The following is a 14,412-nucleotide window of genomic DNA, read 5'->3' on the forward strand; positions in this document are numbered from 1 at the left end:
TTATTGCCGGCTGGTTGCAATTTATCTGACTTGCTTATTAAGTCAATGTCACCAAGCAGGTGGATTCGTTTTAATTGTAACCTGTTCTAGAACTGCATTTGCAATGAAGAATGGGTAATAAATGTTTTAAATTAATGAGGCTACAAACCTAAACCTGTTCACTCAGAACAAAGCCCCAAGGATGCTTACACGAAGTTAGGTACAGCTAGGACTGCAACCTTACCCATTAATTAAAAATAACTATTTTCAACCCTTCTCCTTTAAAACTCAAACTCTCAGATTATTTTCCTGTTAAACCTTCCCCCTCCCCCACACACGCACATTTAATCGGTGTAACTATGACAAGTCTCTACAGAATTCAGGCTTCCAGCTTTTATGATATTCAACAATATATTGTTTAACAGATATTAAATCTGATGAGACAATGGGAGCCGACGAGACCTGTAGTTAGTCTCGGGTGTGCTTTTGCTATTACTACTACAATTGCTATCACTAGGACATAAAAACACCCCGAATACTTATTTTATCTTTCAAAACCGTCATTAAAAATAATAATAAGGCAAACGTGACAGAACAGTTCAGAACCGGAAACAATGGAAAACAGTAGGAGAAACACCCGGCACAACCCTCAGAGGTCCCGCCCGCTACACGTTGCCCAGGCTCCATTCAGCCTCCGCGGCTCTTCCGGGTTGGTAGGCGAACTTCCGCCCTCAGGTGAGACGGGCGCGTTGCCGGCCAAAGAGCTTCGTCGTTACAAACGCCCGAAACAGCGCCCTGCCTCCTGGTCGTCCCGACCGGCCAATAGGAGTCGGGAGCTGGAAGATGACGTCACATCCGCGCGACAGCTGCAAAGATAGGCGTGTGCGGATTGTGGAGGCCGGCGGTGCTGTCAACTCCGCTACCCGCTTGTGAAGTGCCGGAGTGGCTTGCGATGTGCCTGATTTAAGCATCCCGCGCCGGCTGACGGGCCTCGGAGGTGCACTTCCCGCTTCAACACATAGCAAAGGGCTTCTTTTCACTTTTGCCTCACTGACACCCCTTGTGGCCCCTCGTCTGGGGTGGTACCCGCTGAGAAGTGCCAAAGGGACTCCAGCAATCCTCTCCCACGATGTCTTCCTCCTCCACCACTTCCTCCTCTCCCACAGTCCCTGCTGGGGTGTCGCAGTTCTGCCAGCAAGCTTGGGGGCAGGTGTTTGCCAAGGCGAAGCGGGCTGTTGTGTTCATGGATCCTGCTTGCGCTGAAAGCCTTCACTGGGCATGCGGAGGAGCCGGGAGGTTGCTGCAGGCTGGGGCGATCAATGTCAAGGAGTTTTCTAGCTTTGAATCTGGAGGCGCGGACCAGCCCAAAGCTGTCTTTGTGGTGGGCAGCTTGCTGAAAGGCAGGACGGTGGACATCATCCGTGACATTGTCACTCTCAGCAGCTTCCAGTACTGCGTGGTTTTCACAGCTGTCAGCCATGCGGTGCACTTGCAGGCCCACAACGCTCCCAGCGCTACTGATGTTGAAGGTGTAGGCCGTGTGGTCTTTGAACAGTTTGAAGAGAAGCTCTGCCAGTGGATGGGAAACATGAACTACACTGCAGAGGTTCAACATGCCCCTTTGTTCTTGGCACCCATCTCACCTCATCTCTTTGTAGCACCTGTCTTCTCCTTGTTTTTCCCTTTGATGGCTGACGATTTGACTCGGATCAATAAAGCTAGACTGGAGAAGAAGAAAATTTCCCACTTGAGTGATGTTGATTTTTCATCTCTGTCTTCAGAGTTGCAGCTTCAGATCAGGTCCTTGGTGTCTGATTTCAACAGTTTGTTTGAGTACCTCAATGTGCGGGAGGAATGTTTTGCTGTTGGGACGATAAGTAAGATAATTGCAGGGGATCTGGCAAATTATGCCCAGGCTAAGACTAGAAGGAAAACTGCACAACACAGAGCTTCTGTCATCTTTGTGGACAGGACATTAGATTTGACAGGTAAGATGTTTGAGGGATTAACCGTTTGTTTCTTCTTGAAGCTATTTCCCTTAGTTACAAGAATACTAGCCTTTGTATGTGACTGTAGGAACTTCTGAACAGAACTACTGACATTCCTGAGTTGGTGAAGGAGGTCTTAAATGAGTGTTCTAAGGCTCCTAGATTTCAGCATAAACACCAGGGCCACTTTGGTTGGAACAGCACATGATTTCATGGTTGCTGTGACAACCAAGAACCTGCCTCAAATGAAATCACCAAACACATATGTTAGGAAACACTTTAAATCTGGTTTTCTGTACTGGAGTAAGGGAAGGTTATATGTGGGTGAGGGAACTGGCAATGACTTCATTGTCAGGGACAGCTCCTTATCTGATCAAGTTTGGGCTACTATATAAGCCAGGCATGGCCAAACTTGTCCCTCCATCTGTTTTGGGACTACAATTCCCATCATCCCTGACCACTGGTTCTGTTAGCTAGGGATGATGGGAGTTGTAGTCCCAAAACAGCTGGAGGGCCAAGTTTGGCCATGCCTGATTATAAGCCAGTTGAGTCAAGTTTGACCAAGGCATTACAGTTTGTTGATATAATAATTTGTATTTACTCTTTAAAGAGTTGGAGATAGGTGTCCCTAAACACTGTCTGGTTATGCTGTTATGGATACTTTTCAGCTTGTGTAACTTGAGCAGGTTGGCAAGTTATTTCAAGGGTTGAAACATCTTGTTGTGTTCCTGCTCTTCCTTGCTGGTGAAATCTTCCAGGGATGAGCTTTCAGTAGGATCCCTGGAGGTGGTTAGTGTCACTTTAAGAGAGGGCATAATTCCCATCTTCCTTGAAAGAGGCAGTAGTGATAACATTATGGAAGAATCCAAGTGGCTTGCCAAGGCAGTCTTGGAGACTGTAGATTACCGTATTTCAAATCCATCCCAAGTTAATAAACCTATGAGATGCCCGTTAAAGTGTAAACATACTTCTGCGATATGTGCACATCTGCCAGGATTTAACCAGCTTTCCAATTACTGTCAAATCATGGTTGTGTATAAGATCTAGACACCGGGATCTAGTTTACTGTTTTTCTGCTATGTGAATAGAGTGTGAATTCATTTTAAACAGTCATGGCAATCTTTGTTTGTTTGAATACCTGTCTTCCAAATGGTCAACTTCTAAAATTCACTTTCTTTGCCATTTTAATATTGACATTGTTCAGCTGTTCTTCTTGTGTACACAGTCATATGATTTTGTTTTGTTCTGAATGCTCATTTAATGTAATAAACCTTTTGCTAAGTCAATGGATTATTATTTTTCAGGAGCAGTTGGTCATCATGGTGACAACCTAGCAGAGAAGATACTCTCTTCTCTTCCCAAACTTCCAGGTCATACAAATGATGTGATGATCAACATGGTAGAACTCACAAACCTGCAGAGTGATGATGCAAGTTGCAGTATTGTAGCACCAGGCTGCTTGGCACAACCAAAGTAAGAAACTTCCATGTGTGTGGTATTCTTTTAATGCTATGTTGCATTTGAGTTCTGCACTGTTACCTAGCCCAGGAAAAGAGAGATGTAGTCACGAGCAGGTTTTGCATGCATATTCCTTTGCTGGGCTGGAGACTAAAAATGTAGGCTGGATGTATATGTGCATCTGTATTGTGATGCCAAGGGACGCGGGTGGCGCTGTGGGTTAAACCAAAGAGCCTAGGGCTTGCCGATCAGAAGGCGGTTCAACGGGTGAGCTCCCGTTGCTCAGTCCCTGCTCCTGCCCACCTAGCAGTTCGAACGCACGTCAAAGTGCAAGTAGATAAATAGGTACCGCTCTGGTGGGAAGGTAAACGGCGTTTCCGTGCGCTGCTCTGGTTCACCAGAAGTGGCTTAGTCATGCTGGCCACATGACCCGGAAGCTGTACGCTGGCTCCCTCGGCCAGTAATGCGAGATGAGTGCCGCAACCCCAGAGTCATCCACGACTGGACCTAATGGTCAAGGGTCCCTTTACCTTTATCTATTGCGATGCCAACCATAAGCTGCCAGAAAGTTGATGTTTACTTGTCTATTCAGATATTGATCATTAACTCAAACACCACAATATGATGGCAATTTCACATACCAAAATGTTGCTATTGCATCATCGTTGCTAGCATCTAAAATGGTGGCTGCCTAGCAGAGTGATTTTCTTTTGCCCATGTACCCCTTCCGGTGTTTAGAAAGCTAATTTAAAAAGGGATCTAGTTCAGGTTCCCTCTATACAAAAAGGAACTAGTTCAGTTCAAGTTCATAGGATCACAGAGGATCATCTAGTCCAACCCCCTGCAATGCAGGAATCTTTTTGCCCAATGTGGGGCTCGAACCCATGACTCAGAAATTAAGAGTCTCATGCTTTACCAAGCGAGCTATAGCCCTACATCCAAATGAACGTTTTAGCTTATAAAAAGTTAATCAGCATCCCCCCCCCCGAATTCAACATTCAGAATGTTTACAAGCTACTGTGCTGAAGGGTCCAAAAGTTAATCAGGAGTCACATGCAAGTAATAAGATGCCCGAGAGACAGAATGTTGAAAGATGCAGCTTTTCCTATACTGTACTAGCTTTTCCTATACTTTTTTCCCATACTAGAAAAGACTTACCCTGTTTATGGGAGCCACACAACTGTTAAAGGCATAATTTGCTTTGTTCCTATGCTTTGAAATGAAAAGTACCCAACAGGTACTGCTATTGGAAAACAGAGATACAGTTATACTTTGGATCCTGAACGCCTTGGTACTTGGATGTTTTAGCTCCGGAACGCCGCAAACCCGGAAGTGAGTGTTTCGGTTTGCAAACGTTCTTTGGAACCCAAATGTCCGACGGGGCTTCTGCAGCTTCCGATTGGCTGCAGGAGGTTCCTGCAGCCAATCAGAAGCCGTGCTTTGATTTCTGAATGTTTTGGAAGATACAAGAAATGCCTCACATCCCTTCTTTCTGATTACTTAGCAGCCATGATTAAGTGACTAAATGACCTTAGCAACAACAGTGACTCTGCCTAATAAGTCATAGAAAGCTGCCTCCACCCTTTGCTTTTCAACTCTTTATAGGTGTCCAGTTGACTTCCTTTTGAAGGAAAGCTAAGAGTCTGGGTCTTCAGCAGGGCAGGTGGGGATGGAATGGAGATGAATTGAAGTTCTATCCTGAAAATAACTTAAGTGACCACTAATTCACCCAGCAATTATGGGAACTACTTTCACGTGTAGTTCAGAGACTTTTCAGCTAGTTCAGTGAACTAGTTCATTCCATGCACTGACCTCTTTAGCCCAAGTTTAAAACCACTTTCCCCTATGTATGGGAAGGAAGCATACATAGCTCCTGGAGCAGTCATAGATACTGCATTTGAGCTGCTCTTGAAATCCTGTATTATTTTTATTATATATTTATTTCACAGAATCATAGAATCTTACAGATGGAAAGGATCCCAAGGGTCATCTAGTGTAACCCCCTGCAATGCAGGAATCTCAGCTAAAGCATCCATGACAGATGGCCATCCAACCTCTGTTTAAAAACGTCCAAGAAAGGAGAGTCCACCACCTCTTGTGGGAATCTGTTCCACTGCAGAACAGCTCCTACTGTCAGAAAAATTTCCCTGAAAGTTTAGTTGGAATTTCCTTTTTGCAACTTGTAGCCATTGGTTTGAGTCCTACCCTCCAGGGCAGGAGAAAACAAGCATGCTCCCTCCTCCATGTGACAGCCCTTAAGATATCTGAGGATGGCTATCATATCTCAGTCTCCTCTAAACATACCCAGCTCCTTCAAGCACTTTCCAGACCCTTGAACATCTTGGTTGCCCTCCTCTGTACACCTTCCAGCTTGTCAACATGCTTCTTAAATTGTGGTGGCCAGAACACAGCAGTCCAAGTGTGGTCTGACTAAGGCAGAACAGAGTGGCACAAGAGTAAAAGCAACCTACAATGTTCACTGATAGCATGTGTAAAAGAGCAGATCTGTGCTGGTCCTGAGGGTTACCCAAGAGGCGAAGTCCTAGTCTGGTCCGTGGTTCGTAGGTTTAGGGTTGAGACAGTCCGAAGTAGCCAAAGCGGGGGGCAGGGCAGGGCAGGGCAGGGCATCAGGTGAGGTCAGGAACAGGTACGTAGGTCGGGAACTCAGGCAGGGAAAGCAAGGCAGGAACACTGGCAGGCTCTAGCAACCAACAATGTTGCTCCCGCAATTTGGGGCGGGATCTGGCTGCCTTTTATCTAGAACAGGGTAATGGACGGCCCCGATCCCCTGGCGACTCATTCCCTCGCTTTGCCTGAAGGCGAGCACTCCTCCTGCGAGTACTCAGGTCTCTCCTTCTATCAGGCCTGAATCTCTGCAGCTCGGGAGATGCCGGTGGGTTACAGGACCCAGGAGCCACCTCAGCCCCAGCCAGCTGCTGGTGACGACCTCGCTGATGGCAACGAGGTATCCCCTGCATCTGGAACCAAGGCAGACTCAGGCCCTAGACTCGGCTCAGCTGAGTCTTGTTGCAGGGGAGGCTGAGCAGACTCAGGCTCCTCAGGACCAGGCCCCAGACTTGGTTCAGCCGATGTCCCAGGCAGAGGGTCCGGTGTAGGCTGCGACTCCTCCGGCTCCGAGTCCGAGTCCGAGCCCGAGTCCCAGGCCATCACAAGATCCAACTCACCCCCCCCCCCCCAAAAAAGCGAGTGGAAGATTATAGTTTTTGCCTGGTGCCTAAAAATCAGATTGTGATGACACCCTGCATACCTCCCTGAGGAAAGCATTCCACAAGTGGGAACTACCCCACAGAAGGCCCATTTTTATGTAGAACCTTTGTTTTTTGAAGCAATGACATACACTGTTCCCTCAAGCATTGTGTCAGACATAAGAGTGACTTGAATGGTTGCTTTCCATTGCTGTACTATAAAATGCTTAGGAATTTTGCTGTGAGAGCTGTAGCTTAAAAGCGGATCAGATGCTTAGTATGCAGAGATTTGCATGTTCAACCTCTGGCATCTCCAGGTAGGGCCAATTTTTGAAGTGCTGCTACCAGATTTGCCATAATGCTGGGGTTGGGAATCTGTGGTTCACCAGATACTGTAGGACTCCAATTCCCATCAGCCCCAGCCTATAGCTGTCAACCTTTCCCCCCTTTTTTGGCGGGAAATTCCCTTATTATAGCATTGGGAAACAGCAGGGAGGGTTGACAGCTATGCCCCAGCCAGTCTTGCCCCAAGTGTCTCTGGATACCATTGGCTCAGTTGCTCAGATCCTAAATAAGGGACTCGCAGGGAAAGTGAAGTAGCGAAAAAGAAGTGGACATTTAGGAAAGCAAGGGCCCGGGAAAGGAATATTGGAAGACCGGGCTGTAGGGAAGAAGAGAATAACAGAATACTTGGGGAAGGGAATCTGGGAAGGAGAGGGAATACACAATGATGGCAGGTCCTTAAGACTTAGCTGCAGAGGAGAAGTTCAGATACTGATTTGAAATAAATATTTGGCTGCAGTTAGCTAGACTTGTGAAATGTATCCTAAACTGTAGTCTGAATTAATGTTTGCAATATTCAACTCTGAAAGAAATCAATTTAAATTTGAATTGAATTACTGTTTTGGCAGTGAACTTCGGCTCAGATGTCATTCTTCATAAAATGTTTGTTGACAGTGATGGGAATTTTGTAGAATTTGTTATTTCTGAATAAAGGTGTGTGTGATATATACACACCTAGAGTTTGGAATCCACCGTCAGGTAGTTCACATTTTAGTAGATGTTTCTTCTAAGTATTTCAAATGTACTGGGATAACGGAGAAAGAAGATCTCCTTTCTCTACAGCATGCTATATGTATTTTTAAAATAAGTAAATAAATGTGTTTCCAGCCAAAACATCTGGGCTTAGTTTATGGAGTTAGCAAGCAGATTTAATGAATATTTATGGTTGATGTAGGGCTGTAAAGCAGAGTCTTTCCTTAAATCTAGGGAAAAAATTAACTTCTTTACAGATGAAAATTTTAAATTCTCTGTGCTCTTAAAGTTATTGGACTTCAAACACAACCACCTGATAAACTGAAAAATGCAGCAATGTCCTTAAAACTGTTTACTGTAAATCATATTAGTCATGTGCAGAATTTTCCATCGAGAAAACCTTCTTGCTATAATTGCTCACACATTGGTCATTTAATAGAAATGGATTGCAGAGAATATATATTTTTGGAGAGTGATAATCTATTTTATTTAAGTATACTGTTTATATATTATTAAATAAAACTTATGGATCATAACTATGAAGTTATGTCTATCATCTATCTATCTATCTATTACAATGGTAACATGAACTCCTTCATTGTGTTTTTTTTAATGAAAGTGCAGTTTATAAATATTTAAAGAAAGCAAATAAAGGTGATACTACTTTCTATATTTGGGCACCCACGGAAAATGTGCAATTTTGGGGGGGCACTATAGAACTTTGTGAAACATGTGAAATTCCAATCTCCCCATGGCTGTGCAGATTTATCAGCTGCAAATCCGTAGCCTTTAAGATATAATAATGATAGTGATGATGATGATGATAATAATAATAATAATAATTTTATTAATTCAGTCACAGACCAGTTCCAGCTCACATACAATATCAGGAAAGTCATAAAACATGATAGGGATACACTTGAATTTACAATTGGGTATAACAGGGACAATACAGATATAGCAACAGTTAAAAATATATACAGTAATTTAAATCTTAATCACTAATATATAACCTAAAATTGTTGAAGATATAAAATCTTCAAGTTTATATACTGTAATTGTTTGACATCTGCATAAAAACTATTTAGAAGTTTACATTTTTATGACAGAAAGTAAAGTTGTGGAAGGGGAGGCATGGATAACCTGTGTCATACTAATCTCCATACAAGCTTTATAATATATATTAGAATAGATTATTGATACAAATTGTATGAATTGTTTTGATGAGTGTGGTTTAAACCCAGAGGAAACAAGAGGATAAGAAAGCAATCAGAGTGTCTTGTAGCAAATGATAGCTCTTTCCAAATAGAAAAATATTCAGATGGAAGCAAATTCTATTCATTTTTTAGCATCAGAATTTCTGTCTTATATACAGTAAATGGGTGGGTGAATGAAAATGACCTAAATATATTTTGAGTTTCCTTATTTAAATCTACTCCACATAGATATGAACGAAGCGTTCTGCATGCACCAGGAGTCCTGTGAATAACTAGCTGCCACATCTGCAAAAATGGACTTGGCCGTGGTTACAATCCCTGAATGTAGATTCAGCTGTCAGCACCTTGTTATTGACTCCTCTTCCATCAGCCTTTTCTTTTCTTTTCCTATTAAGTAACTGTTTGCACTTTTAAAGCACAAAAGAAGAATGTTTGAAAACCGTTATGTATCTAATGAATTGTCAAGGAACAGACATGCTATAAAGATCAGAACTTTTTAAAAGCGTAATGTGACAGACAATTCTTCAGTGTATGCATTTAATGTATTAATATATTTTTTTATAGGACACCTAAGAACTAATTGTTCAGGAACAAGCGGGGTTTGTGAATCTGAAGGATCACGGCTCAGATTCTATTAACCCACCATGCTTGCGGAAGTCACATTCCTGCTAGCACAAGGGGGTTTCCCTCCTTTCCCTACCCACCCCCATTAGAAATATACATCATTTTAGGAATTTGCCACCTAGTGGTAGGCAAGTGGAGCTGTATATTGCTTCATCTGCGTAATCCTACCTTATTTTCTGCAATTTGAAAGACTTTGAGGCCAATATAGGCATAGTATAATAATAATAATAATAATAATAATAATAATAATAATAATAATAATAATAATTTATTATTTATACCCCGCCCATCTGGCCGGGTCTCCCCAGCCACTCTGGGCGTATACAGCAAGTATACTGACTTGCTGCTTAGTAAACTGAACAGCAGCATCAAATGTTTCAGAGAGATCTGACAGGAATGTACTGCAGGCCCAGCCATTTCCCTTAGTTGGATATCAGAGCTTTATGTGCTACACAGCCTGTCGTCCCTCTTGAAATTGCCCTGCTGACATCAGATGCTACCATATTTTTGGTGTTGAAGTGAAATTAACAGTCAGCTTCTGGTCATGGAATGAGGGAGGCACCATCTTGAGATAGCAAAATACATTTTGTTGGCCCTAATGGTGCCTTTAGTCTTGTAAAGAGAGGAGAGAAAGAGAGAATGAAGATGACATAGATAAATTGGATATTAATCTCATGTTTCTGGTTTGGTGTGCAAGCTAGGTTTTGGGTCTGAAAAAGCCGAAGGCTACAGAATGAAATGAATTGCGCTAACAGTTATATTTCCCGGATTAGCAACAATAAAAAATCCTACGCTAGCCTTATGAAGCTTGGTGTTGCAGGATGTAATAAACAGAGATGGAATGTTTTTCCTTTGTAAACATTTTATTTTCTAGACAGCTGGATTGCATTGCGCACATCCAGGGACTAAGTGTATCAAGTTATTTGTTATCACAGACACTCAAATATGCCTTAAAACATTATCTGGTATTCTAAATCCAAAAAACATATTGTGATTTTTTTTTTTTTTTGTCTGAACATTTTGTGTGCGCGCGTTTCTCTGTTCCTTTTAGATAACATTAAATAGAAAAAAACCCTGAGGATTAAGATGTTTGCCCTATTCTACAAGTTTACAAGATGTTGGGATGCAGGAAATGTTTGCTACATGCTTAAGATATGGGTTTACTTTTGTGGGTTTGGCAAGTAAAAATACTGCTTTGAAAAAATTAGTTGACCACAGCAGGCCAACTTGTGCTCATTTTATCCCATTAAACATCCCCAGCTGTATGTTGTGCACCTAGTCACATTTACAGTTTTTTCAGGACGCACAACTCTTGACATGTTTGCTTATCTCTTGTGCGTAAATACCATAGCTCATATTTTTTATAATTGAAATAAAGGGACATTTTGCCGTCGTCCGGCTTACTATTTTCACAAAAGTACTAGAATAGAAAGCTGACCAAAATCCCACCCCCCATTCTCACTCTGGGAAGCATTCCATTTTCTTCTGGTGGGGGTAACAAAAGAGCCTTAACTTTCCTCTCCAGTTTAGAGGTGAAGAGAGACTGATACCAACCTCGTTGTTGGGCTGAGCTTTGGATGTGCAGGTCACCTACAAGGAAGCTCCACAAACCCTGGCTCCAAGCTTTGCAAACTGGAAAGGCTGGGTTCGCTTGCTTGTCAACATAACAAATCCCTCCGGAGAGGATGCAGGGATCATCCCTGTGGTTATTGTGCTGGGTTTCTAAACTGTGCAACTGTGAAGGTGCCGTGTCTCTGTCAAACTCTGTCTTGGGCTGGGAGAAGGCGATCGTCTCTGACCTCATGCCAGAGATGCAATACAAATTCAGGGACGAGCGGGTAGGATACGGGTGATCGCAAATGTTGACATGGCTACCAAGACCACTCATAATCTGTGGACCCTTGAGAATTGCATGCAGATGATTCTACATTCCACTAGCAGCAGAAACAACAGGAGGAATTGTGTGCTATGTAAATGTATGATTGCTACTCTGGTGTTCATTTAAAAAGATGTTTTCCAATATCTTTCGCACTTCTCCAAAACAGACTTTTGTTTGGGAGACTGACTTTTGCCATCAGTTGAATAAAACAATGCTCCCTCCCCCCTCAAACGTGCAAATCATCCTTGCCACTTGAATCTGGAAGAACTCCAGGAATGTTATAGCCTTGGGATATTCCCAGATGTTTTCAATTGGAAACCCACTGTCTCCACACACCATGCCTCTGAAAACATATGTCTAAACCACTTTATCCATTTGCACCAAAAGAAGTGTTCTCTTACAGGAGAAATTGAGGCCACTGAATTTCTTAAGGCCAAGCGATGTATCCAGTTTCTGTTTATTGATGAGCAATCTAGTAACTAGTGAAGGCTTTCCTTAAAACTGTCAGTCTAAAATTAATTACTTTCTAACTGCTTTTGCTTATACCTGTATAAAGAAGCGATAAAAGCATCATGGATTATTACCCTGTACCTATTCCTTTGTAGCTACGAAGGAAAAGGAATTGCTGTTGATTAGTATCTATATTCCCATTTGTACCATAATTTATCCATCTTGTTTCTCTCCCCCCCCCCACGAAAAATAAATAAACATAATATTAACTTTAAGGGAAAGGGTCAGAAAATGGCTTCCTACATACAAACGCTGATTTGCAATGAATTGATCTTCTGTGTAAGGGTCTTTTCTTTGTATCAAGGTCACTAAATTGTACCACCCTTAAGAAACCATACATTACTTGGAATGCAAAACACATTAGTGGTAAATAATGTCATCTGAAACAATATTTTAAAAGCAGTCTTACAGTCCTGGCCTGATATACGTGATATTTTTATCTTGAAAATCTTATTCATTCTCTCTCTCTCTCTCTCTCTCTCTCTCTCTCTCTCTCTCTCTAAAAGAATTAAGAAAAAAATTATATTTAATACTTTGGCGAGGGAGAAGGAGGGACTGCTTGCAATGTTCTGGGCCGTGCTGGACTCCCTTCCACGCAGACTGAAGGTGAAAATATGTGAATAAAGCCATATTTCGTAAAGCACGACAGTCTCTTCCATGTCTTCTATTCTCCAAAGGGACACAGACCCTGTGTGTGCTCCTGTGACCCCATGCGCCTTGGCCACTGCTTGGCAGAGAGAGGGTGCAGGTGCCGGGCTTTTGTAACAATATATGTGTGCCAAAAATTAACTTGGTGCGCAGCCAGTTCCCATAATGCCATTTCCCAAACTAGAAAAATATTTCAAATTACTAGGACTGAACATGTCTCTCATATTCATTATTATCAGTGTCATATTTATAGGCTCTGGGCAGCCCCATGTCTGGGATTCCTCTCACCCTGGAAATATCTGTGTGCATACAGGATGCATATAGTCTGTCTTTATTGCACATAAATTTAGAAGTACTGGTTAAATAGCAAAATAGTTACATCTGGTCAGTCATGCAGGCTTATAAACAGTTGTCCTGATCACGAGTGATGAGTAAAAATTGCCTCCAGATGATTAGACAAGGGGCAGTGTTTCCTTTTTGTTCATTTAGGCCTCAGATAACTAGCTGTGGTATGTGTAGGCAGGTGATCTTAACTGAAAAGCTGAGGTGATTAATTGCTATCTATGGCTGGTAATTTTGAAAAAGCATGCAATGAATAGAATAACATTTCCCTTACATTTTGTTGGTTGGCATCTGTTTGCCTTGAGAGACTGCGAAGTTTGCCTCCTCTTCGGTCATGGAACGTTTAGCATGTGCCTTCAAACCAGCCCTGGGATGAATAATCTGAGTTATTCATGCACAGAAAAGTGTGTGTAACATCTGACTGGGGCACTGAATACTCTGTAGTTGTTGATGCTTTATGCCTCAGGTTATGCCAGCGGTGGACTAATTTGAGCACTTGATCTTTGGATGTGGCAGTTTCCTTTCATAGATGCAAAAAGTAGGTTATGGTTAAAAATACAAAAACCTTGATACTATTGCTCTGCTTCTAGGGCTATATCTCTTAAGCCTTTTGGCATCTGAATCAAATAATAATCTCTAACTTTTGAGTATTTGCCAAGACACACAGTTAAATTGAGTCTAGAGCAGATTACGCCATCAAAGTGGCTCGAGGAGTTGGAATGAAATTGAGGAATAAGCTTAAATTGCTCAAGAAAATACTTACGTTCTTTAATGTTGACTGTCTGGCTTTTAAAATATGCAACTGCATGTTTTGCTTTGAAAAATTATGGGAATTTTAAATGCCATTAATCCAAATGAGGATAATGCTCTGTGACTAGGAAGCTGGGAATTGTTTGCTGTATCAGATTGTATTTATTAGCCTAAGTGGGAGCAGTATTGTTGGATATTTTCAATCTGTTGTTCCTTGTGAAGGAGTTGCTTTATATGTGAGAATTTTCTACATGAGTATATTTCTCAAACTGGATACCAGCATAGGCCATAACCGTAAAAGTCTATATAAGTTAGTAGCCCTCAGCCAATGTCACTACCCTGTTTTCCCACACATTCACGAACCTGAAAGGGAAGGCTTGTTATCATTTATTTATCCTACCTTTATATTATTGACTGCAGGTATTCCTGTCACATATGCATGATAAATTATAGGCATGCTAAGGCATTTCCGTGAATGCATGATCTCTGTATCCATGGCCAAGGGCAGGGGTGTGCATGATCAATGCCAAACCATCCCCATACTGAATGCAGCAGTTCTGCAGGGCACTGACTCATGCTGTCTTGAATGTGGTGGAACTGTCCCTGAGATTGGCGACACTTATCAAACAAGGTCTGCAACCACTTGAGCAGGCATGAATAGAAGCCGCCACAAATCAACCCCACACAACACCGGGAAGTTCAGGGGGGAAGCAATGTGTGGGGAAGCAATGTGGGGGGGAAGCATTGGGACTTTCGTGCATGCCTCCTGCCACATT

At 42.4% G+C, this 14,412-nt stretch overlaps 1 protein-coding gene across 1 annotated transcript in view; it reads left to right on the forward strand.

Annotated features, from left to right (window-relative positions):
- Positions 1-835: 835 nt before the first annotated feature.
- The window catches only part of SCFD2 (sec1 family domain containing 2), a 136,957-nt gene continuing 123,380 nt past the window's right edge, over positions 836-14,412 (forward strand). The window contains exons 1-2 of the mRNA XM_033161094.1: positions 836-1,967; positions 3,272-3,440. Of these exons, the coding sequence (XP_033016985.1) occupies positions 1,109-1,967; positions 3,272-3,440 (1,028 nt within the window). The 5' untranslated portion in view covers positions 836-1,108. The remainder of the gene's footprint in view (positions 1,968-3,271; positions 3,441-14,412) is intronic.

The sequence above is a fragment of the Lacerta agilis genome, chromosome 9 (genome assembly GCF_009819535.1).
Source record: "Lacerta agilis isolate rLacAgi1 chromosome 9, rLacAgi1.pri, whole genome shotgun sequence".
NCBI classification, from domain to species: Eukaryota; Metazoa; Chordata; class Lepidosauria; order Squamata; family Lacertidae; genus Lacerta; species Lacerta agilis.